Raw genomic sequence first — 27,553 nt, forward strand, 5'->3', positions numbered from 1 at the left:
ACTGAGATCTATCTCCCTCAGCCTCCCCAGTGCTGGGATCAGGTCCTTTGGCTGTTGTTTAGTTTGGTCTTTGTCTTCAGGGATTGAAACCTGGACCCTGTGGTTGCTGGGTTAGTGCTTCATCAGCAGCTATACCCTTAGTCTAAACTACATATGTTTATAAAGTCTTGAACAGCTAGTGTTCTTCTTTCTGTGGAGCCTGGAGACTGATGAAATAAGTTCTTACTTTTTAATAAATAGATACAAAGATTTATATTTTGGTAAAAGTAAAATCATCTGTGAATTTATACTCTAGATATTCTCATTCTTTTTTTGAAAATGATTGGTAACTTTATTAATGATAATAACAATGTGTACACATTTGAAAATGCACACATAGTAAATAGGATTTATTCAATTCATGACAATGTGTAGAATTCTTTCTTGGATTCACAAAGCTCCTAAAATCAGCTCCAGAAGCCTTTACCATTAAGCAGAACTGAGAAAGTGCTCAGACCAGCAGCAACACTTCCCCAACAAATCAAGATGTCAAACAAAAACCTCACTATGCTACAATTCACAAAGGAAACCAACCTTTGTGATGGACCAACCCATTTAGCTTCTATTAACCTCAATGTTTGCTCCATATTCTTTCTTAAAGAGCCTGGACTGGCATCCAGCTTGTCCAACAACTGCACTTTATTGACGGAAGTTCCAATAATCCAGTAGTTGTTCAGTCCACAGGGCGGGATGTCTCAGCTGGTCTACAGTGTATGTCAGAATCCCCGAAGACTTGGGCTCTAATGTCAGTTAAGGAAAAGATTGCCATCTCGAGCAAGCAGGCAAAGAACAAGCTTTTTCTTCCCTGTCCTTAATAGAAGCTACCAGGAGGTGTAGCCCCGATGAAAGATGGATCTTTACCCCTGAAAAGACCCAGATAAAAGTGGTTCTTCTCATATCAAATGAATTTCTAATGAAATTTAAAAAATCCCTCACAGGTGTATCCAGCTGCTTGGGTTGACAATTCAGAACAGCCACCATAATAACTGTTACTATAGATAAATTTTTAAAAAAGAATCCTCAAAACATTTCTGTTCCATAGTGTCTTCATATACATCAAATGGACAAGGACCCAGCTGCCCTGTATTGATATAAAAATTACTGTAATAAGTAATTTAAAAAGCAATGTTATAAAAATTAATTCTATGAGTAATTTTTAAAAGTAGTATCTGCTGTGGTAAGACATTGGTGGGCTCTGGAGGTACAAAGAACTTCAGGCCAGCCTGACCAGCAACAGGCTAAGCAGGAAAGCAATAGAAACTTCAGACATCTCATGGAGACAGAACAGGAATAAAAGAAAAATCTAATTCTTGAGTGTGTGTATTGAAAAGATCGCTTCACAGTGAAAGGAAATTAAACTCAAGGTCTGAAAACTCTTGTAAGTTGGGGGAAAAGGGGTAGTTTGTAAGCTTAAAGCCTAGGACTGAGAATGTTGTAAAACAAGACCTGGCATGTGCAGCTAAGCCCATTGTTAAAATATTCCTGAGGCTAGGTTAACTGACCATAAAGATACAATAGGAATGCAGAAGCTTGTCCAGGCTCTCTTTTACAACTGAGTTAGTTGTCAAATGAGCCACTCCTGAGTCTATTTAAGTCATATGTTAATCACATGTCTTTCTGACTTAGATAAGTATCTGCTCCACCAGTCTCCTGACTTCCTGACTGCACTTAAGCTGTGGGTGTTGGGTGAACCTTGTACTCTGGCTAATTCTTCCCAGCCCCCAACCCTCTTCCTATAAAAACACCTAGCTTTCCAGTCTCAGGGTCAATTCCTCTGTCTCCTATGTGAGAAACCTATCGGCCCAGAGCTCCACCATTAAACTACCTCCTGCTTTTGCAACAAGAAGGTCTCTCGAGTTTCATTGGGTGACCCCCTGTCCTGAGACTTGAATGGGGATCCCCGACAGGGGGTCCTACAATAGATCCAGAGAGAAAAAGAGCAGTATATTTGCAGTAACCTGGCACTGTAGTGGTTAATGCAAAGTTTTAAATGGAAAACAAAATCAGAAAAAACAAACAAACAAAGGAATAAACAAACAAAGAAACAAACACAGCAAGCCATGAACAGGGATTCTAAAGCTTGATAAAGAACCACAAGATACTCCTACCAAATCCACAGCAAAGTTCATGTTTGTAAATCAGTAAGTTAGAGGGACACCTCCCTGGGTAACTGCAACCTCTGGTGTCCAGGATATGCCAAGTAAAGGGGCAGAGTGGTTTCAGTTGTAGATGACTGGTTCCAAGCATTTGTTGACACAGACTGATACCACCTCACTTTAGATGGACAAATAAAAGGCACCTGTACAATACTGTAGAACATGTAAGACAGGCCCAGAGACACACATCCATTATCCTAATCTAAAAGAAACTCCAAGAAACTAAGTACAGTGCAGCTAACTGCAAGCCAGTTACACACATGGAAACTCAAAACCATAAAGCCTTAAAACTTCTGAAGTGGACCTTTCCCAAGACACTTAAAGTAACATTGGAATAGGAACTAGAAACTATGCAAAACAAAACATAAAACAAACTGTAAATCAAAGCTCTCTGCTGATTTGAGGGGGTAACTGCAACAGCCTTGAAGAACAAGAGAGTCAGGGAGGACCTCATCCACGGGGGCTTCTACTTGGCACTGGTGTGCTTTGGGACAGCCTTGAAACCCTCTGCCATGGCATGCTAGGCCAGTTCTCTGGGCAGTAGAAGTGCACAGCCATGTGGATCTCCAGGGCTGTGATTGCAGACCGCTTGTTGTAATTTGCCAGGCAAGAAGCTCGTTTGCAATGTGCTTGAAGATGTCATTGACAAACGAGTTCATGATGCCCATGGCCTTGGATGAGATTCCAGTGTCCGGGCACCTGCTTCTGCACTTTGTACACACAGATGGAGTAGCTCTCATGGTGGCTGTGCTCATTTGTGCTTCTTGCTGTCTTTCTTTTGGGCCTTGGTAACAGCCTTCTTGGAACCCTTCTCGAAACTGGGACATATGTGGACAGTTAAGGCATGATTGGAAGGAAATAGTGGAAAGCAGTCTAGTAAGTAGCAAAAACACCACATGTTTAAATTAATAATTTTATTTGTTTACCTTTCAAATGATATCCTGCTTCCAGTGATCCCTCCACAAAGTTCCATCCCATCCCATCTGTCCACTCTCCATATTGCTGTTATGAAGGTGCTCCTCCACCCACTCACTCTGAAGCATACCCTTCCACTAAGCATAGCTGTTCCAAAGGACCAAGAACATCCCCTCCCATTGAGTAGGCCATCTTCTACTACATATGCAGTTGAAGGTTGGTGGTTTAGTCCCTGAGAGCTCTGAGTATTTTTGGGGACTTCATTCCCTTCAGCTCCTTCTGTCTTTCTTCTACATCTTCCATTATGAACCCCAGGCTCAGTCCAATGGTAGGCTGTGACTCTCTGCATCTCTATTGGTCAGGTGCTGGTAGGAACTCTCATGGCAAAACCATACCAGGCTCCTGACAGCAAGCACTTCTTGCCATCAGAAATAGTGTGAGGGTTTGGTACCTGATTGGGATAGAGCCCTGGGTGTGGCATTCTTTCAATGGTCTTTCCTCAGGCTCTGGAGCAGTTATTTTGTCCCTGTCTTTCCTTAGGACATTTCTGGTTGAAAAGTTTGAGGTGGGTGGGTGGCCCCATTCCTCAACTTGGGGCCCTGCCTACCTATTGAAGTTGGTATCTACAGGTTCTATTTCTACTTTGTTCGGTAAACAGATAGGTCCTGGGAACCTCTGCCTACATTTGTATCTGGGACGTTCTAGTGGCTACTTCCAGATTTCCATCCCCCACTGCTCCTTATTTCTACTCAATTTCTGATAATGTGATCTTGTCTCCTTTCTTTACAAAAGTTATCCTGCCTGCCCTGTTCCCTACCTGATTTCTCTCCTACACAGGTTTCTTCATCATTCTACTCTCTGCATTTATTTTGTTCCCTGTTCTATGTAGGATTGAAGCATCTATACATTGGTCTTCCTTTTTATGCTCCAAATGGTTTGTGGGTTGGATCCTGGGTATTCTGAGGTTTGGATTGAATATCCACTTATCAGGTAGAACATGCAATCTGTGTTCTTTTGTGTCTTGGTTACCTCACTCAGGATGGTATTTTCTATGCCCATCCATTTGCTTGTGATTTTCATGAAGTCATTGTTTTTAATGGCTGAGTAATCTTCTATTGTGCAAATGTACCACACTTTCTGTATCCATTCCTCTGTTGAGGGATATCTGGGTGGTTTCTAGCTTCTGGCAATTAAATATAAGGATGTTATAAAAATAGTGGGGCAAATGCTTTGACATATGTCTGAGCATCATTTGGGAATATGCCAAGAAGTGGTATAGCTTGATTTTCAGGTAGAACTATTTCTAATTTACTAAGGAAACACAAGATTGATTTCCAAAGTGGTTTACTAAATCTATAGTCCCACTACCAATAGAGAAGTGCTCTTTCTCCACTTCCCTGCCAGCATCTGCTATAACCTGCATTGTGAACTTAGCCATGATGATTGGAGTGAGGTGGAATCTCAGGGTCATTTATTTGCATTTTTCTGATGACTGAAGCAAGGTGACAGTTTTGAATGAGTTTCTGCATACTCTGCCAGCATGTGATGCTAGAATGTGGATTGTACTTGCTGCCCTGTAAGTGCTCCCTCTACTCCTCTCAGTGACAGCTTCTCTAAGGGAACAGAGTCCTTAGCAGCTGCCTTGCTGGAGCCAACTAACCTAAGTGAGGTTCCATGAGATGTCCTGTGCCACCTGGATGCTCTGAGTCTGTCCTGGACATAAGACAGCCTTGGTGTAGGCTCCTGCTGAGAATTCACTCCCATGCTAACGGGTAGAAGAAGTTTCTTGTCTGCATGCATTCTCTGCAGAGATCCCTTTGTTTAGTCTTCTCTGGTGCTGGGGCCTAAACTTTTCTGGGAACCACAACCCATCATTTCTCTTCTGTCGCTTTTTTTCTTTTCTGTCGCTGTTTTTTAAGAAAACTCTATTTTCCAGTAAAACCTCACAGTGTCCTCTTGAACCTCCTTGCTTATCTAAATCCCAGCACATTCTTCTTTAAAATTGTGAGTTTTGGTCTGTTCCTATGTATTGTATACCTCAGCATAAAGGCAAAGCAAAGTCGCGTTCTGTAACTGAGCCTGGTTTCAGAAGCACTGAAATCTTCCTGTCTCTGTCTCCTGAGTGCTCAGATTGTATCAAAACTATCATGGCAACATTTCTTTGTAAGTCAAATGTTAGTTTAGAAGCAAAATGTGTTTGTAGAAACATTCTGTTTTTCATATTTCACAATAGAACAGAAGATATGGCTATCAATGGCATCGTTATCATTCACTGCAAAGTGGAAAATCATAGAATTTAACTTACTTGATCAAGAATATAGCTAAACAAGTATGCTTTCCAAAATGAGTGTGTAACAAAAGAACTCATTTATATCTAGAACATATTAGAGTAATCTTGTGGCAGTTCCCAGGACCTAACATCAAGACATAAGAAGAGTTTCACCTTAGTTACACCAGTCACACACTGTGACAAGAACATCAGTACCAGACATCTACTCAATAATTAGCACAACCGCCACCTACTGTGCAGTGGATGCGCTATAAGTATTGAGCTTTTTTTCTTGGCAAACATTACATAATCCTCTTTCTTCTTTGTATGTCTTCATCCTCTGTGAACTGTAGCATTGGTGGAGTGAGAAGAAATTTTTGGAACTGTCTGCCTCCTTCAGCCATGAGGGTCTGACTAAATGATCTCAGTTCATCACTCATAGAAAAAGGGCTTTCGTTCTCAGAGCCTTCTAATGTTTTCAAGTTTATTTATCTACAATGATCTGTAATATAGGTTCATTATTTATACTAGAACAGAAAAACAGAAAAAAAAATTAAACAAACAAGCAAACAAACAAACAAACAAAAAAAAACAGTCCAACATACCCTTTAGAGGATGTTATTCAGGGTTACACTGCTATATGGCAAGGCAGGATTAGAACCTGGATCCTCTAAACACATGTTTTTAGTGGGTATTATTTGAAAGGTTTCCTTAACTCTTGATGAAACTCAAGAACTGTGGTTAAATCACTTAATGCTATGGACTATCTTTTAGGGAGAGACTCCTATATATAATTTTTTAAACTGCCAGACAAGCTTGAAAAGAACTTTATTTCATCTATTTTTTGTTTGTGACAGAAAAAAATGATGTTTTGAAGATCTGACAGACACTGATAATTAGATACAAACCCCATAAATCTCTGAACACCCCAGAAATAACTCATAGTGTATATGAAGTTGAAGAAAAGAAAAAAAAGAAATTGAAAAATAATTATACTTAAACTTTACACACCAAGAAAAATTTGGCAAATCCCAGTTTACATCTTGTTTTACATGTGCTCTATTACTTACATAACTAGTAAGATCTTAATGCACACTATCAATCCTTTAAAAGCCAAGCACTGACAAAAATGTATTTGTATACTTTTATAAAAAATGCTTAAAATCTGTACATTTATCTATGTTTTTTAAAATAAAGTTGTCCAAATTAAAAAAAAAAAAAAAACAGATCTGACAGAGCCAAATCAACTCAGTGCTAGAACAATTCAGAATCCTATACAACGCCCTGGCTTCTATCTTCTGTTTCACAAAAAGGATGTTGTGTCTACCCTTGTGGACCGAAGTAGTTCTGTTTCTAAGACATGGGGTTTGACAACTTTAAAGAATGCAGGTAGTGATGTCCTTCAGTAGATGAATGAATACAAAAACTGTGGTATATCTACACAATGGAGTACTACTGAGCTGTCAGATACAATGACTTTATGAAATCCTAGGAAAATGCATGCATCAAGAGAATATCATCTTGAGTGAGGTAACCCAGTCACAAAAGAACAGACATAATATGCAGTCACTGATAATTGGATACTAACCCCAGAAATCTCTGAACACCCCAGAAACAACAAAGACCAAAACATGAAAGCCTCAGTTCTTTATTAGGAAATAACAAATGTATAGCACACTATCAGAATGTGGTACACTGGGACCTTAAATCATTAATTATTCAAGAGCCAAATATATAACCTTATATGTGGCATTCTTTGGTAATCAAAGACCATTATGTTTAATCTATACTCAACAAGAAATCTGTTTCCATGTTATGTTCTTTTCTACATGTACTTTATGCTTATGGTAACTAGTGGGATTTCAATGCATGGTATTAAACCTCTAAAAGAATCAAGTACTGACAAATGTATTCATAAATTGTTATGCAGAAATGCCTTTAAAAATCTGTATATGTACACCACTTTTTAAAAACTAAAGTTGTAAGAGAGAAAAAACAAGAATGCAGGTGGCGAGGAACTACAGCCTAATGCTGTAGACAAGTTACTTCAGTTTCAGTGTTCTTTTATACAGGAATGTACACAAGAACGGTTATTTGATATTAGATAACAAAATCAGAAAAACATGCAAATAAATACCAGTAACTACGTACTAAAAATTAACAGATCAATTCTTTCCTACAAGTGTCTCAGAACAGACCATATAAACACAATTGTCTGGCACTATATAATAGATTACACATTGCGAAGCATGAAATCAGTGCACAGGCTCATATTCAGAATTGTGTACCTTGAGGGTAGCAGTCAGTACATCCTTTCACAAGAATGGGGTCTATAGCTATGTTCTGACACCCAACAAGAGTAAACTTTTCTTACAAATTAAATGCATATGTTATTATTTTAGGAGTCACAAAATCACAGTCATAGCAATCCAGGGAACAAAATGTACTTGAGGTAAAAGGCCCTCTACCTTGTTTTTTGGGTGGGGTCTCTCTCAAGTTCCCTAAGCCATTGTTTACCATGAGTTATTTTTTAACTGTGTTCCTACTGAGATGGTGTTAGCAAAGATCCTGTTTTCACTTAGTGAGGAAACAACCGTTTTCTCTGATAATATAGATAACGACAAATGAGAGTAATCATCTTGTGAGCAGAGAAGCAACTGGATCAAGGATATAAATCCTCAGCAGTTTGTAGTTCGAAGTGAAGGTTTAGATAATAAAGGACCCCTGTAGGGAAAACTTTGAAATGATGCCGGGGATCTCGGGCACATGAAATATTACAGAGAAGGAGGCACTGCACAGGAGAGAGAGGTAAGGGTTTACAAGGGTGGCCCACATACTGTTATTGGCTCTGAACATTTCATAGGATTAAAATATGGATATACTTTTTGAGGAAAGTAAGGGTAATAGAACCTATAGATGAGAGCTCCACAGTTAGAAACGTCATAAAATGAGAGAGTGCCAGCTTCCTTGTCCAGGAAAACACCCACACGCTTGGGAGAACAAGTCAAAGAGAGGGCCAAGACACTGGAATTTTGGGTGATAGAGCACTCATCAAAGGCTTTGTATACAGACTCATTATACCTCCCTATAACCCAGTAGCCATTATTAGGCTGAAATATTCCATGTTGACAAACATTAGTATTATGTTTCGTATTTATAAGTATTTCATCCACTGAAAGAAATTGGGGTGGAGCACACCTTCCATCATTTAATCCAAGGAGCCAGCCAAAGCTTCTAGATAGGTCTACTTCCCAGTAATGCTTCCCTGAAGAAATAGATGGATATCCCAGGACACCACACTTATAAGTCTCAGAAAGTTTAAGTTTCCCGGAATAGACATTTTTATGTTGTATTTGTACTTCATTTTTAATGTCAATCACTGCAATTTTTTTTGCATGTAGAGTCATATGAACTGCAGAAAAATGAGACATATATATTATGAGTCAGATTAAATACAAGGCATAGCCTTATTGTAACTTAAGCAGCAGAAGTATAAGAAAAAACAAGAAAGAAAACACGAGGAATCCTGTTTAAAGTCAAAGAGAAGCAGATTACTGTGCATAGTGACAGTAACATCATGAAACTTGAGACTTAATGGAGAAATAATCTCTGGAAAACAATGAAAGAGAATAATTCATGGTGCTGTGGTTTGTCCTTACCCCAGTATTGCTGAACATCCATGAGCCCTGAAATGTAGAAAGTACACGGAAGTAAGTATAGTTATGGAATTAACATATTAAAACCCATCACTTTTCTGTATGATGGGAAGGTATGAATATTGTGATATGGGTCATGATAAATTATGATTTCCTCTCATATACAATGACATCACAGAGACACACTATCTGCTCTTCTCAGTCTCTCTAACAACATTCAGAATTCTTCCTCTCTTCCACATGCAGCTCAACTACACCAAGATTTAAGAATGAATCACAGATTTTAGCTGCCCTCACCTTGATAAGCTTGCAGCATGCCTTTCAAATTTGGAGCTTGGAACACTCTTCTTCTTTTTGGGGGGACCCTTTGGGGCTGTTTCAGTTTCAAGGTCTGGCTCCTAGGAATAAAAAATTGACTTCCACATCTCAAATTTTGACTTATGATCATCACTGACTCCCTGTCATCCTAACCATAGATGGTCCTTACCTCTCCTGAGAATTCTGTGAAGAATGAGAGAAGGTAGACTATCAACCTGTGGGACATACTCATACCTTGCCCACTTACTTACGGTGTGATGCTGCGTCCTATTCCCAGAAGCATAGAGCTTTGATGTCACACTCACACCACGTGCTTCTTCCACCTTCCCCCCTCCTCTCCCAGAATGCTTTTAAATGTGAATTAGTGAATTTTTAAAAAGTCAAACTGAAGTAGCAGAAAACTTATGTCTGGTCTGTGAATGCTGTCACATATACTTTGAAGGCAGAAGCAGGAAATCTCTTGTTTCAAAAGCAACCTCTTCTATACAGTGAGTTCTAGAACATCCATATCTGCATAGAGGAGCTCTGAGTGTAAAAAAAGAAAAAAAAACCCATAAATCAGTCATTAGAAACATGGACAAGAGAAAGAAATGAAAGGAAGGAACGAAGGAACAAAAAAAGGAAGGAAGATGGGAAGGAAGGAGGATGGATGAAAGAAGGACAGGAAGAAAGAAGAAAATAAGGGAAAAATTAGCATTTCACAAATCTAGTGTAGCAGTCACAGTGATGGAAAGCCATCTGAGGAAAGCCTTCAGACACTCTTGTCAATGAGAACACTCAGTCAGCAACTGTTCCTTCAAGTTCTCTTATAAAAATGACAACATTTGGAAGAGGAGACAGAAAAGCCACATTTAGGCTGACAGTAGCTTCATTTGTTTAGATGGAACCTAATGCTGACAGCTGGGATGTGATACTTTACATATAAGGGAGAAGATTTTCACACACCTGAGACACATGTGGTTCACCTGGAGCTGTTGTTTCACTGCCAAGATATGGTGCCCACAGAGTCAAGCATCTTTTCTAATAATCTAAGTGCAACAGCAGAGGAAATCTGGATCTCCTCCATCCCCAGGAGAAATACACAGAATACTCAGGATCTTTTCCCACTGTACAACGTTGTGAGCATTACAGATACACAGTACATTCATCACCTATCTGCATGTTTTACCAGAAGATCCAGAGCGAGATACAAGCACACAACATGGTCAGATTGTTTTATCCACTAGGAGTCCAAAAACTCCTGGAGGTCCATTTGCTTCATTACAGCACTGCCTTTTCGAAGTAGCTCTACATAACCCAGTCCCCTAAAAGAGATCCTAATCTCTTCTAAATAACTATTGAGAAGAGTTACAAAGTACTCAAACCGTGCTTTCTCCCCACTTTTTCTTCTTACTAGATTTTCAGAATAGCATTATACATAAATTTTTCTAAACCTCAGAGATATTTATTCTTTTGAATTTCAATTTATTCTCACTGTGCTATAGGGCAATCCTTCCCTATCATCCAGACATACCTTGTCAGGACGTGATTCACATTCTAGGGAGAAGGACAAAACAAAGTTAATAGCATGTTCTTCAGATTCTTGTGAATTCTGTTCATACTTTTACTGGCCAAAGAGAAAATGTCAAAAGAGCATCAAATAAGTCACCGATAGTTTCCGCAGGTATGATACAAATACAGTTTAAAAGTTCATAAGTCTTTATTTGACCTACAGTTTGACAGCTTCTGTAGGTTTTTATGTGCATAAAGTTAAACATATAAACACTTGACCTTTCTCATGCTACAGGTTAGGTATCTGTTCACCTTATTGGAAACTCACCCAGACGAGAAGCAAAATTCTAGTTATTTAATCATTTAAACGTGAATTAATGTATTAATACTGAGGATTCCAATGAAACCAGAGGCTTAGAATGTCTGAACAGAAAACCAGTTAAGCAGATCTCTCCAAACTCAAACTGCTCATCCCTGACAATATTTTTTATTCTCTTGCTGCAACTGACCGAGAAGAAAGAAGTTGAGCTAAAGAGATATGTGTGTCTCTCAATTTGACTATCAAAATGTTGAAAATACGATTCAAAAAAAAATTTGGGGGGGAATTTCTTTCAGATCTCACAGTGGGAGAAGGAAAACACAATCTAATATAAATATATAAATATCTTCTGTTGTACTTAAATTTAACAAAATGGAAAGAAAGAAACCAAAGGAGTATGAAAAATTTCTAAATTTTTCAGGGTCTACAAGATTAAAAAAACCAATGAAAAAACAAAATTCACACAGTGGTAGTCACAACCAGAATATAACTTTGGTGTAAATGATTTAAAAATGTGATAGAGATCATATACACTGCAGACCTCATGCCTCTGTAGATAATGAAACCAGCTTTCACATCAGCCACTGGCAGACAGAGGCTTGACCAGCATCACAGGATCTACTTCCATTGGAAACCGAGGTTATGGGAGTCAAAGTTTCAATTCTTCAGAAGAAATAATCCCTACTATTTTCAAATTCTGATGAAGTCACCAACCTGACAGTAGAAAATGTGCTTTACACATGCTTAGAAATACAAAAGTGTTAAGACCTAGGAAACTGCTGCCTGTCTAGCCAGTCATTTTATGTGGTTATTAACATTGTAAGGAAATTTTCCTATCCACGTTGACTATATATTATGTTATGTTTTGTGATTTGGTGTTTTTGAGAAGCAATCACAATAGAGGTCAGTTAGAACTGCTTTGTCTATTTAGTCACAATAAGCTTGGACCAGAATAAACTGCCCAACTGAATTTCCCTTTCCTCCTTTCCTGTGTGTGTAGGAGTTTTATGATTTGTCATTACAAGCTGTTCCTGGAATGAACCCCAATATAAGAAGGCCTCCTGCACCAATACAAAAAGCCATTTCCAATAAAGTTTCCATTTCAATGGGGGTTAAGTTAAGTTTTAAGTTCCTAATAACTTCCTGGTAATTGACTTCTGATTGTCAGAGAGAAAAATGTACAAAGGTAACTGATCTTCTGGTTAGAAAGTAAAGAAATGAATGGTAAAGAAGGCAAGTCTCCTGACACAACTGATCACCCAACAAACAAAGGAGACCATAATAAATGTACAACAAAGACATGTGCCTAAGGCTGTCCCCAAACCCCAAATCTTAATTAGTGAAATAATTTTTCAAGATATTTGTGGATTTAAGGCTTAAGAGCCTTGTAGGATTCATACTCATGGTCACAAGGAGCTCCAGAGTCTGGATTATGGATCTGATTGATTAGTTCTTGGTGAATGCTTAATAAACTGTCCCTTTCAGAGACCTGCATTCTTGTTGTTTGTGCTTGATTCCTATACAACAAAATAAATCTACAAATGATACAAGTGTTTTTCTCACAAAGTTTCAGCTTTGGCACTCCATCCCATTAATACCATAACTACCATTTCCTCCTGAAATTCAGGCAGGCAACGATTCCCCAGATCCTGAACCTGATTCAAAAAGGACGACAGGAAGAGCTCACTCTCCTCACCAGGAGGATCACAGCAGAATAGAGGGAGGACCATGGCTTCCATGTCTCCTGACTCTCAGAACTTGGGTTCTCCTGCAGTGTTACCTGAAGCATTTCCATCGTTGAGAGTTCCAACTGATGTTCCACATTTGAGATGAGGGCTCTCAGCAACTCCCTTTGCTCTTCTAGCTCATTTTCAGACTCTTTCAGGATTTTCATAATATCGTCCTTCTCTTTCTTCAGCTCCTGCAGCTCTTCATTCTCCTTGGAGTCCAGAAACTCTCTCAGTCCTTTAAACTCCATCTGAACATTTTCTACATTGCTCTGTATTTGGTTCTTCAAAGGTAAGAAAAGAGAAGAATTTCGTCTGTTCATGGGACCAGGAGATAGAGAAAAACTCCTCTGGGTGGGGCGCTTCACAGAGAATTGAGCTTGGGAAAGGGAAGGGATTCTTAGGGAAGCATGAGTTTCCTCTCACTATCTATGCAGTACATCCTAAAAAATAACCTTAGGACACCTTAACCAAAGCAACCTGAGTAATCATGGAATGACTAGATGTGGTTCAGTTTATAAATCGTTGTTTAAGCTACTTGTCCTGCCTATAATACTCCTCTTTTCAAGTATGAACCTTTAAGAGAAACTAAACATTGAGAATAAAACTGGGTCCTATCTGCAAGTACATTTTCTATCAATTGGAGTTCAAGAAGCCACAGAGGAGTAGCACCCAGTGGCCATTCTGACCACAACCTCCATGGTGTCAGCTACTCAGAGCCCAGCTCAGATGTGATACACTGACTCTGCATCTCCAGCTTTGGAGGAGCACTAGGTAGGAGAAATTAAGGCCTCTTGGCCTCATCAATTCCCAGGAGTTAAAGATCCCAGGAGCTTGTTGCCCAGGTCCCTCCAGAGCATCAGGCTGACTCCTTTAGTAAAGGCCCCACTTGCCTCCAAGTCAGTTCTCTGCTGTTGAAGAGCATCCTGCCATTCATCACATATTTTCTCCTTTTTCTTCAGATTCTGCAGAGCTTCCTGCAGCTTCTCCTGTGAGAAAGGAATTGTAGCAGAGTCACATTGTGTGATTAGTCGAATTACTCTTCCTAAACAAAAGCCAAGAACTCTTCTGGAAAGACAGGAAGCCTAAGACTATTCTCTTTTTAAAATCTTGTGTCAACATTTATGTACAAAAAATAAGCACAGCTTAAGAGTTTATTAGGGGTTTTTTTTTTTTTTTTTTTTTTTTTTTTGTATTTTCTATGTACCACCAACACCAACATACACACAGACAAAGAAATCTCTCTAATTCAGTCATTCTACATAATAGAAGTGTATTATTTTACCTCTACCATTAGAGAACCAGCACACTTTTGTTAGTTTTTTGATCATAACTATATACATATATCACATAACCTACATTGTTATATTTGACCTGCATTTTTAAACCTGGATCAAGTTTTGTAGCCCTGGCTTGCATGCAGTTACTGTGCAGACAAGTATAGACACGAAAGTCAGAGATCAAAGAGCATCAGCTGACAGAGTTCTAGGATCAAGTTCCGCTCTACACTGTCCACATGAACATTCTTTCTTCTTCTCTTCCCACTTGTAAATGCATTATATGTGGTTAAGATTCTTTTTTTCACTGAAAATAAACTTCTAATACAACTTTTGTTTCAAGGTATCTTTTAAAGCATGTTTTATTTATTCAAGTATGTGAATAATCTCTTTGCATGTAAGCCTGCATAACAGAAAAAGCATCAAGTCCTATGGAGATGGTTGTGAGACACCCTGTGCTTGTTCAGAATTAAAGTCAGGACCTCTGCAAGAACAGCTCCTGCTCTGAAGGGTTGATTCATCTCTCCTGCCCCATACAATGCACTCTGATTAAAGTTTTTTCTTTCCTCACAGCTCCAAGTTACTTCCTACCTGCACCTCCTTCTGGATTCATGCACCTGTGCATACATCCGCAGTAACTGTGAGTTTATATTTGGTCTAATTAAGTAGCAACAGAGAACGAAGATCAAGCACAGAACTTGCTGCTGTTTCTCCTTATGTAAAGCTTCCTCTCCTCAGCGATGTGTCAGCTGCCACATGCCCATTCTCTTCACTGCTGGGTGTCAAGTATTTATTAAACCCCTCTGTTGAAAGTCACTAGATGGCATGTTAAGTCCCTTGAATGAATCTGACATTAACATTGAAAAGGTATAAACCCAGAATAAAAGAGGAGATGATCTTCTAGTTTAGATTTTTTACATTAATTCAATTTAAATAAGCAGTTCAAAAATATGGAGTTGTTTTGTATTAGTAATTGTAGTCTAGGTAGATTCTCTCAGGTTTAAGTGGAATAAATCACCATGTCTTTTTAGGAATCACATTGTATAAAAGTGTAGTATGCCACATCAAGTTCCAAGTCTATATTGCTCAGGTAACCCTGTCATTAAAGTGGAGGTTTTCCATATGTTACTGTTTTCTGCACTGTTTCCTGTATCTTCCTTCTCCTTACCTTGTATTCATGGTCGACCTCTTCAATGAGAGCTGTTTGGTGACCACGGTGCTGTTGAGATCTCTCACAAAGCCAGCAGATGGCCATCATGTCCTTCTTACAGAAGAGCTGGAGTTTCTCTCCATGTTGTGCACAGATAATCACCTTCTCTTCCTCTGGGATGGACTTGAATCCCTTCATCCTCTCTACTATATTGGCCACATGTCTATTAGGTCTCAGGTTCCCAAATTGGTAATGAATTCGGCACACAGGGCAGTTTCCCTCTCCTTCTGTGTTTCTGTTGGACTCATAGTTCAGTGTGATGCAGGCTTGGCAGAAGCTGTGGTTGCAATCAGCACTCACAGGCTCTTTCATGAGCTCCAAACATATAGGACAGGTCACCTCTTCCTTTATCATCTCCAGGACTGATGAGGCCATAGTTGCTGTGATCCTGTGCCTGTCTGTCCTGACTCCTCACACTTGTGTACAGATACCTGTGTTATAGGGATGGGGAAAATTGCTAAGTAAGAAATGTATGATCAGAATGAACCCTCTACAGAGGCCAATAAAGGACCACTGTGACAAGTTAAAAGCCACTAGAAGAAATATGGAAGAAGGTGATGACATACCAAATAGTACTTTGTCACACTTCAAGTGCTGTACATTTAGGTTATATCAATGACAAATTTCATATATGACAGATAAAGTATCAAGGCATATTTTACTGAAGAGTAGAGAGAGTTCCCTGTCAACAGCCTTGTTTAACCTCCCTTCTATTCTTTCGTATCAAACCAGGCATCATGTTCAGTGTGAAATGCACCAAGTCTTTCATACCTCTCACCCCGCTTCTATTGTCTGAATGAGGTAGTGGGACTTATTCTGACCCTATTTTCAATTTCTCACCAGAAAGAGCTGATGCTAACATAGAGTATAAACACTTCACTTTCTTCATGCACATATGCAATGGTTTCTCTGATTGACTTCTAATAAAAGACTGCTTACATGTTTGTTCATATGGTTACATGCCAAATGTATAGAAATAACCTTAAGAGGGTTAATTTTCTTTACTCCACTAAAAGGTTATGAAAATCATCCCGTGTGCCTGCTCTAACCCATAGAGGGAAACAAAAAGAAAGAAAGAAAGAAAGAAAGAAAGGTGAATAGTAGGACACAATTGGTAGCCAGAACAAAAGAAATGTGAAGTTATGCCCCCAATTTTGGGGGTTTAAAAAATCTTGTGTTTGTAAATGTTAAGAATACATCTTGGAAAACAAAATGGCAGTCAATCCCACATCTGATATTGGTATAATATCCGATATATACAAAAAACTCCAGAATTTCGATGCCAGAGAATCAAACAATTCTATTAAAAATGGGGTACAGAACTAAACAAAAAATTCTCAATTGAGAAATATCGAATGGCTGAGAAGCATCTAAGGAAGTGCTCGATGTCTCTAGTCATCAGGAAAATGCAAATCAAAACAACCCTGAGATTATACCTCACACCAGTCCGAATGGCTAAGATGAAACCTCAGATGAAAGCAGTTGCTGGTGAGGATGTGGAGAAAGAGGAACACTCCTCCACTGATGATGTGGTTGTAAACTGATACAACCACTCTGGAAGTCAGTCTGGCCTTTCCTCAGAAAATTGGACATAGTACTACCTGAAGGCCCAGTTATTTTACTTCTGGGCATACACCCCAGGGATGCTCCAACATACAACAAAGACACATGCACCACAATGTTCATAGCAGCCCTATTTATAAAAGCCAGAAGCTGGAAAGAAGCCAGATGTCCTTCAGTAGATGAATGGATACAAAAATCGTGGTATATTTACACAATGGAGTACAACACAGCTATTAGAAAAAATGACTTTATGAAGTTCTTAAGAAAATGGATGCAACTAGAGAATATCATCCTGAGTGAGGTAACCCAGTCACTGAAGAACAGACATAATATGCAGTCACTGATAATTGGACACTAACCCCAGAAAGCTATGAACACCCCAGAAACAACTCACAGGCCACATGAAACTCAAGAAAAACAAAGGCCAAAAAGGGATAGCCTCATTCTTTCTTAGAAAAAATATAAGTGTATAACACCCTCTTATAGTGTGGTACACCTGGACCTTAAATCATTAATACTCCAAGAGCTAAGGATATAGCCTTGCGGCAATTTTTGGTATTCAAATATCATTATGTTTAATCTATACACTCCAAGAAAACTCTGACTGTTTCCATATTACTTTATATTATACATGTACTTTATACTTATGGTAACTAGTAAGATTTCAATGCATACTAGCAAACCTCTAAAAGAATTAAGTACTGTCAAAAATATATTCATATCTTGTTATGCCAAAATGCTTTTAAAAATCTGTACATGCACCTCTCTTTTTTAAATAAAGTTGTAAGAAAACAAATAATACATCTTGGTATAGAAATTTGCCATAAACATTTAATTGGTGACCCAGGTATGTATGCCACCATGTACTGAGATCAAGATTATTTCCAAATGAATTATTCTTATTATTTGTTTAATTAACAGACTTCTGCAAGTATATGTCTTCATTAAAACTGTTAAAATGTCCATGCATTTAATTCCGTGTCCTGTCTATAGAACTGACTATTTTGGACCAGGTTACCTGTGGCACAGTTAGTGCTGTACATTGAGTGAATGAAGTAATGTTTAATTTTCTACTTAGTCTTATGTAAGGTAGAACTGTATGTATGCCACGTTAGTCTGTAAAAGGAAAAGCACATAGTAATATTACAATAATTTCTGTGACTGTGAATTACTCACTAATCTTTCAGATACTGATACTATACAGTTCCAGTATTATTAGGTATATGTATTTTGACCTTTATAGTTTCATCTGAAAGGTGTACATAGTTCTTTTGATCAGGACTCTTTATTCTCATTTGCTTAGATTGAGTTAACTGTAGGCATTCATCTTTGCATTAGTAGTCTAATGCCAACTCTAATGACATGTACGCTAACAAAGAATTGAACAGTTGTAGGATCAACTGTCCAGTTATTGGTGAGTTTATAGTTTAACAAATGGAAGTGAACTGCGTCTATAAGTTTTTTGTGAAAGAAGAATTGGAACCTAACTGTGATTATAAACTTCAGGGACAATACTTCAAAAACAATGTTACATCTCTCTGTATTTTTGTTTAGTAGGGAGATTGAGTCCATCAGATTTCCAGCCACAGTACGTGTTTTCTGAGTGACCATTTGTATCTTAGAATGATTTGTTTGTGCTTTGCTTTATGACTGTGCCTAGTTTTTCCAATCATGTTAGCTCCTGCAGAGATGCTTCTATTAAGTTGATTAAAAAAATATAGACTTTGTACTTTGTCAAAAGAAAAAAATACAATGATTTTTTTCCTAGTAACATGTAACATTAGTTTAGAATAAAAAAAACTAATAGACAAGCCACAACACTGACAAACTGAAGATAAGGAAGTACTGTTGGCCAGGTTGTGGTGCTTTGCTTTAAGGTAGGCAGATATATGAGTCCAAGGCCTGCCTGGTCTACAGAGTGAGCTTCAGGATACCTTCCACTACAGAGATATTTTGTTTCACTGACCATATCCCCAAGCCCCCAAAAAACTTTTATCATTGTTTGATTGAGAAAAATTTGAAATAAATAATTTCAGGAAAAATTTCCAAAACTGTTTATAAACTGACATAAATTACCCTACTGTATTGTCATACATGATATGCTTACTGATAACTTCAAAGCAAATCTAGGGCAATGCATTCCTTTTCTTTAAAATCATATATAAATCAAGCATTCTAATTTATGTTAACTGTATTCATCACAGCAGGGCAAGTTCTTAGAATAAATGCTAGTTGAAGAAGTAAAGTAAAATAAAAGGCAAGTAAGAGTCTCTTTACATAAGAAAGAAATCCACTGAGCTCAGCAAAGGATATGTAATATTTCATATAGAAAAGTCACAAGTAGTGTGCTAACATGATAAGGAAATTAAGAAGTTGAGCCTGTGAGTAAGAGATCATGGAATTAACACCATTTAAATAGACAGGAATAACATAAACTATCTTGGTTTATTTCAAACCAAGCCAGTAAAAGATGTGTATAAAAAGGATATCAAGTCACCAGTGAAAAAAATTTGAAAATACCAGAAAATGGAAAACTCTCTCATGCTCATGAATAGGCAAGATTAACATAATGGAAATGGGCTTCTTACCAAAAACAATTTATAGATTCAATGAAATTCCTACCAAAATTCCAACAGAAGTTTTATAGAACTTTAAAGAGCAAAACTCAACTTCAGATAGAAAAACAAAAGAAAACAAAACAATAAAGAAAACAAAAAACAAAAACAAGCAAACAAACACCCCCCCCCCAGGACAGGGGAAAAACAAAGAAATCCTGAACAATAAAAGCACTTCCTGGGAATTCCATTCATGACATCAAGATGTACTACAGTGCAGTATTGATTTATACTGCAAGGTACTTGTACAAAAACAGACATGTTAATCAACAGAATCAAATAGAAGAACTGGAAACATATTCAGACACCTATGGACACTTGATTTTTGATAAAAAAGCATCACCCACACAATCAGAAAAAAAACACCTTCAACAAATAGTGCTGGCCTATGTGGAGGTCTACCCTTACAAGAATGCAAATAGAACCATATTTATCACCCTGCACAAAACTCAACTCAAGTCCAAGTGGATCAAGGACCTCGAAATTAAACCCAATATACTGTATTTCATGGAAGATAATACAGAGAATATCCTTGAACTCAAGGTACAGATTATACAAATTGTACAGAAGACATTTTCCTGAACAAAACAACAATGGTTCTGTCTCCAAGATTAACAATACATAAATGGGATCTCATGAAACTTCAAACTTTCTGTTTGGTATAGGACACTATCAATAGTACATAACAGTGGCCTAAAAATTGGAAATGGGCTTTCTCTCCAACCCATACAATGGACAGAGTGCTCCAATCTCAAATTCATAATGCACTGAAGAAGTAGAACACTAACAATCCCAAGAAGCCACCAAAAAATGTGGTACAGAGTTAAACAGGGAGTTAATCCACAGAGGATCTCTAATTGCCTGAGAAGTCCTTTAAGAAGAGTTCAAAGTCCTTAGTCATCAGGGAAAGGCAAATCAAAAAAACTATGAGGTTCGATCTTACACCCATCTGAATGGCTACGATCAACAATTCAACAGATAGAATATTCTGGTGAGAGTGTGGAGCAAGGGGCATACTCATTTATTGTTGGTTGAAGTACAAACTTGTATAACCACTTTGGAAATCAATTTCGAACTTTCTCATGTACTGGGAAAAATTCTACCTGAAGACCCAGCTACCCAGCTCCTGGGCATATACCCAGAAGATGCTCCACCACCCACAGAGACACTTGCTAAATTATGTTCATAGCAGCTTTATATGTAATAGCCAGAAAGGGAAAACCACCTAGATGTGCCTTAACTGAAGAACAGATAAATAAAATGTGGCACACTACCTGAAGACCCAGTAATTCTACTTCTGGGGATATACTCCAAACCTTCTCCAACATACAATAAAGATACATGCTCTATCATGTTCATAGCAGTCTTATTTATCATAGCCAGAAGCTGGAAAGAACCCTGATGTCCTTCAGTAAATAAATGGATACAAAAACTTTGGTATATTTACACAATGGATTACTACTCAGATATTAGGAAAAATGGTTGTATGAAATTTCTAGGAAAATGGATGTATCTAGAGATTATCATCCTGAGTGAGGTAACCCAGTCACAAAAGAACAGACATAAAATGCCATCACTGATAATTGGATACTAGACCCAGAAAGATCTGCATTCTCAAAAAACAACTCACAGATCATATGAAGCTCAAAAAAAGAAAGGCCAAAAAGTGAAAGCCTCAGCCCTTCATTTAAAAAAAGGTTTATAGTACCTTCTCAGAGTGGAGTACTAATTGACCTTAAATCATTAATAGCTCAAGATCTATGAAGATAGCCTTATCGGAATTTTTGGTATTTAAAAATCATTATGGTTCACCTTTATACACCAAAAACACTTTGACTATTTCCATGTTACACTTTGTTTTACATGTACCTTCTGCTTATCATAACTAGTAAAATTTTAATGCATACCATCAAACCTCTTAAAAAGTAAAGTACTGACAAAAATATATTCATATAGCTTTATGCCAAAATGCCTTTAGAAATGTATCTCTGTTTTTAAAAATAAAGCTGTAAGAAAAAAAAAAGAAGAAGAAAACGTGGTACATCTACACAGTGGAAAGGTATTCAGCTACGACAAACAAAGATATCATGAATCTTGCAGACAAATAGATGGAACCTTATGTATCATCCAGAACATGTTAACCCAGGCCCAAATAGACATGCATGGTATGTGCTCCCTGTTAGTGATACTATCTATAAAATACAGGATACCCACATTCCACTCCATTGACCCCATGAAGTTAAAAATAACGGAAGGCATAAGGGAGGATCCTTGAATCTCACTTAAAAGATGCAATAACATTCTCACAATGAGTCGATGGAAGAAAGGAACTGGGTAAGAGATCAGATGGGGATAAAAATATAGGGGTTTATGATAAGGTTTTTGAGGAACAGGAGAGATGCCTGATCACTATGAGAATGAAGGAAAATTGAAACTGACAGGGTAGAAGGTCGGAGGCATTTTCAAGATAAGGCAGATGCTTAGGCGAAGGGAGCTGCCCCCCCCCCCAAATCAATGGGAGTGACCTTAGCTGTAACTCACAGTACTGGGAAAATGGTACCTGAAGCGTCCCTCTGCTGTAGCCAGACAGGAGCCCCAATAGAGCGATAATAACATCAAGCCAATGACCAAATTTTGACCCCGAATTTATCCTGTCTACAAAAAAAAATGCATTTTGGACACTTGATTTAATGAATTTCCAGTTAAAATAGGACTTTCCACCTTTGCTTTTAATATGGCACAGGTTTATGCCCCAACTAGTTTTGACTGGGAAATGAAGGTTCTAGTAGCTAATGGCTGAGCAGCAGGAGAAGGAGTAAAGACTCAGATTTGTGAGGGATGGGAACTGGAGAGAAAGAGGGTAGTGACAAGAGCTTCATTTAAGAAAACTAACCAGCCCTGTCAATATTTGGGCTACTCCTCCAATTAGAACTGGGGTAACAAAGATTTAATTTTAGCTTAGCAAGTAAAGCCAAGGATACTGGTGGGGAGCCTGTGGTAGGTGGTGTAGGATTAGAGCTGCCCAGCCTTTGATCTAGTCAAGAAACATCAGAATGAGGCCAGCAGACCTGTGGGTGTGATCGTGCATGAGTGTGTCTTTCACTAGAGTATCTAGAGAACTCTTGGCTGGGTACATTGTGTGCTCTACCTGTAGGGACCCAAACGTGTTTAAATAGCTTGCCACGAGAAATTCAGGGAAGGGAGGGTGGAGTGGAGATTGAGAGAATGCCCACCCAATAACTGGCCCAGCTAGAGACTCATCCCTCTGGCCAGAAACAGTCCCTGACACTGTTAATGATACTCTGTCATGCTTGCAGTCAGTGGTGTAGTGTGGCTCTCTTTTGAGAGGCCCCACCCACAGCTGACTCAGACAGAGGAAGACACCCACAGCCAAACAGTGTATGGAGTTTGGGGACACTCATGGAAGAATAGGAAGAATGTTTGTGGGCCTCAGTGGGGACAGGAACTGCACAGGGACACTAATATAATTAACTAAACTGCACCCTTGGGGCTTTCAGAGACTGAAACATTAGCCAAACAGTTTACATGGGCTGGATCTAGGCATCTCCATACATATGTGACATGTGCAGCTTGGTTTTCAGTGTGGGTCCTGAACACCTGGGACATATTGTCCAAAAACTGTTGCCTGTTTGTGCAATACATTCTTCAAGCTTGGCTGCATTGTCTGGCCACAGTGGGAGAGGATGCTCTTAGCCCCACAGAGAATTGATATGCCAGGTTTGGGGTATAACCTGAAAGGGCCCCACATACTCAGACAACAAGGGTTAACTCTATGGGGAAAGCATTATGGAAGGGGGTGAAGAGGAGGAGGGTAATAAGCCGGATAAAAGAGAATAATTACAAATAAATAAACAATATTATAATGATGGTTAATATATTTGTAACTCTGTGTAACACATTAAGCACATTTGCAGTAAAAAGTCTGAAAAATTATTAAAAAAAGAACGTGGAAGATGATGAGGAAGAAGAGGTAGAGAAAGAGAAGAAATGGCAGCAGCTGGATTTGATAGTGCAGTCCTCTAAATCAAGTTTGTTGAGAGGTAGAGGGGAGAGCTTGACAAATTCAAAGATATAATGATTTTGTGATAAAACGATGTTGAATTTGAAACACAGGGAATGGGATGGAGGGATGCCTGAGTGGTCAAGAGCACTGCCTTCCCTGGCAGAGAACCATGGTTCTGTTTGATCCCAGCCTTACATATCTCTCACAGGCCCTCTAAATTCCTGACAGTAGATCTGATACCCTCTTCTGGCCTCTGGCAGCATTACATGCATATGGCCCAGAGCTATGAATGCAAACAAGATGAAATATCTGCCCCTCTGCACGTTAAATGTATTGAATGAAATGGAAAAATGTTCAATTACATATAAGAATAACGGCACTGAAAGATTTGAATGTAGTTCAATGTATGTATGAGGAACATGACAGGGTTCATAAGTTTAGGGCCCTGGCTGTTTTCCCAGAGAACCTTGATTCTGTTCCTAGTTCCTGCAATGTAATTCATAACTGTCTGTAACTGCAATCCCAGGGTACCTGACACTCTTCAGGCATTCCTGGACTCAGACCATTCAAGTGGTGAACAAACATATTCAGTAAGACACTGACACACATAAATGAATAAATGAATCAGTTAAATGCCCACATACATACTACCTGCATCTTAAAGATGCAGTGGTTCAGAGTATTGGCTATCGCAGAAGATATGAGTTTAATTCCTTGCTCTCACGTGAAACAGCTTCTAAATGCCAGTAACTGCAACTTCAGATGATACAGCACCTCTGAACACCATGGATAGCCTTCTCCTTTCAAATGTGTATGCACACATGCAAAATATATTTTATATTTTGTTGTTGTTATTTGTGTATGTGTGTGTGTGTGTGTGTGTGTGTGTGTGTGTGTGTGTGTGTGTAGGGAAGTGGGTGTTTTCGTCAAGTAATGGTTGGTTTTATTCTAAGTATCTGAACCTCTTTAGTTTTTGATTGCGATGTATGGATTCACTTTCATCAACTGGACCCTTAGTCAAATGAGACTCTGGACAGCAACTTTCACATGTTCTGTTCCACCAATTCCCTAGCATCTTTTGCAGGCAGAAGAGATTGGAGATAAAGATTTTGAGGCTAGGTTGGTGTTTCTGGGGGTTTTTTTTTTTTGTTGTTGTTGTTGTTGTTGTTTTGTTTTTTCTTTTTTTGTTTTTTTTGTTTGTTTGTTTTTTTGTTTTTTTTTTTTTTTTTTTTTTTTTTTTTTTTTTTTTTGTGGCAGCCTGTAGAGTATCTTCCTTCACAATAGAGATGAGAATTTAGGGTAAAGGCTCCATGTAGTCATCATCTAGAATCTCCATGTTCAATGAATCATGTGGGTTCTTCCTCTGTACTGGGGCAGCACTATCCTTTCACAGAGCAACACATTGTCTTAGCAATAACCTGGGTTGTTCAATGAATCCAGAGAATCCTGTTGGTCAATAAGTCAGCTGAGTGTAATGCAGTCTCACTATTGGAAGTCTTCCTTGGTTACAAGAGATTCCCAGTTGAGATTCTCCAATTAGAAATAGGCCTGATCAGCACCACCTCCATACACTTTAGGAAGTCTTTTTGCATTGGGTTTTCAGATAATCCCTCAATTGTCCCTCAATTCCAACAGTATTATTCTGTTAAAATAAATGACACTAAGGAACAATGACTAGTTTTGTTCAAATTAAAGAAGAGTCTAGACACAGCACTTATCAGTTGTTATAGGAGTTTATCATGGCTAAGGAAGTTCCAATTTGTGCTAGGCAAGTATTTGAAATTTCTACAAGATAAGTTCCTCACAATTCTGACTACTTGCTCTCCTCTCCAGTATAAAGCTGCTAAGCTGCCTTTGTAAACCATGTATTGTTGAATAACAGGAAGTGAAACAGGTTCTCACAGTTGAGTAGAGTACAAGAAGTTTCTCAGCTACACACTCCACAAGAATGAGGTGACTGTGATGTCCACCTTTAAACCCACTTCCTCTAGTCTCTTCTTTGTGACAAGCTTTTATTTGGCTCTAAGACTACTGGGCTACTGGCAATATTAAGTGAATTCACTTTTTTACAATTTTAGTCTGTTGTGTTTGCCCGGTGTATTTGAACTCTGTAACAAGTAAAACTTTAAGAATGACGATACTTCAAAGTCTTTATATATATATATACACACACACAAAATGTTCCTTTGCCTTATATATCTGGTAAATAAATTTTCCCAGGCTTCCTTTACTGACTAACATTATCTGAAGTAGTTTAATGTGTACTCCCTAAATTTTGGAACATTTATAATTAGAAAATCCTAAAATGTTCATTTTAATATCTCAAAACATGTGGTTGTAAATACAGTTAATTTTTCTGTTCAGGAAATATGTTTCTGTAACCCACGGAAAGTGAGAAAGAGCAAAGTGAACTAGGACAAATGGACTCTTGACAGTCCTTAAGCCAATGTGGACACAGGAAGGCCTGACCTGTGTCTTCTGGTGTCCACATTATTTTGTGTGAAGCCTGGCTTCTCTACGTGAAGTACATTCTTTCCTGTCATGGTTCTCAAGATCTCTAGATGTTTCTATCTGAGATAACATTTAGCCTTTTATGTCACTAAAATCAATTAGGAGCTCATGTTGTTTCTACAGGGTTAGTAATGATCATTTCTTACTTTAGCAGCTGGGGAGGCTGGCACTGGACATATCCATGAGGTCAACCTGGCTTACACAGAAATAGAAAATCTGTTATTTCAAAAGAGTGCTCCTCCAGTGGTCTTTCTCTCTCTCTCTCTGCCTCTCTCTGTCTGTCTGTCTGTCTCTGTTTCTCTCTCTCTCTCTCTCTCTCTCTCTCTCTCTCTCTCTCTCTCTCTCTCTCTTCCACCCTATTCATTTTCTCTTTCCTTGGAATAGAATTAATATCTGGTACACACTTACAAGTGCTGCTCCAGCCTATTAATTGCTCCTAAATCAGCTACAACTCCTGGCTACTTTTTCTTCTTTAGACTTGGTCTTATTTGGTTCTTGGTCTCTGGATTTTTTTTTCTTTTCTTTTTTAATAGTTGGCCTTAATAGCCAGGGCTGATCTTGTTTTAGGTATAGAACATATGCCCCAAGGGAAAGGGCAGGCAAAAGTTAATGACTTTTAAGTGACATTAGGAATTCTCGACATACTTCAAGCTGGTTCATCATACAAGTAAGTTAATACGAGATTGCAGAGACATTAATCCTTCAAATCAGAGTCAGAGCGGAGGGAATGATGCCTAAGATTCACGGGTAATTCCACTCTTTCTCAGAGAAATCTTAAACTATTTTTTATACACCATTCTGGCTGTACTACTTCTTTGATGGTAGAGCAGTGCCTGTCATGGAGTCATAGATTCATGCTGCAATTCACTATTAAAGAGTAGAAAAATGACCCAAGTTCTTTTGAAAATTAACTGGAATATTTAGGACTTGAAAATTCTTTTCCTCAAAGTCACCCATGCTTTGAATCCTGAGCCTCAGAATATTCAGCAAGAAGCCAATAATTCCCCACCAACCCCTTCCCCCTACTCAGCTCAACTTAAACTCACCAGAGCCTGAGTTTTCTTCTAAAATCATCCAAACTCTGCAGTCTGCAAATTGTTTCACACCTTCAGGTACCAACCAAGTGACACAGAATCTGTGGATAGGAGCAAACACAGATCAGAGTCAAAGTCCCAAAAAATACAGCTATCTACTCTGCGCCCTTCTACTGAACCAGTAGAAAAATGAAACTTAAGATTTTGAGGGCTGGAACTGGGAAAAAGAAACTAAAGAACTGCCAACCAATGAGGTGGTACTACATCACCAACTGGAGTTTTACCACCAGAGAGAGTCAGTTGCTTTGTGTCAGCTTTGCCTTCTAAAAGCTTGGGACATTTATCAGAGCTACAGGAACTTGTGGCACCTGTTCAGACTTATGATACAATCACCCAGAGAGTGATCTACAAATCTGCCTGTGATAGTAA

The 27,553-nt window shown here is 38.5% G+C and overlaps 1 protein-coding gene across 1 annotated transcript; it reads right to left on the minus strand.

The window, feature by feature from the left end:
- Positions 1-8,195: 8,195 nt before the first annotated feature.
- Positions 8,196-27,188, minus strand: LOC308417730 (tripartite motif-containing protein 30A-like; the record flags this gene model as incomplete). The annotated part of the gene is made up of 8 exons (XM_080913046.1): positions 27,137-27,188; positions 15,336-15,808; positions 13,784-13,879; positions 12,944-13,174; positions 10,867-10,889; positions 9,333-9,433; positions 9,039-9,065; positions 8,196-8,791 (listed from the first exon to the last, which is right to left on the minus strand). Exons 2-8 carry the CDS (start codon positions 15,750-15,752, stop codon positions 8,196-8,198), a joined length of 1,491 nt encoding a protein of 496 aa, XP_080769172.1. The 5' UTR covers positions 15,753-15,808; positions 27,137-27,188.
- Between the last annotated feature and the right edge of the window lie 365 nt (positions 27,189-27,553).

This window comes from Micromys minutus (assembly GCF_963924665.1).
Source record: "Micromys minutus genome assembly, chromosome: 2".
NCBI classification, from domain to species: Eukaryota; Metazoa; Chordata; class Mammalia; order Rodentia; family Muridae; genus Micromys; species Micromys minutus.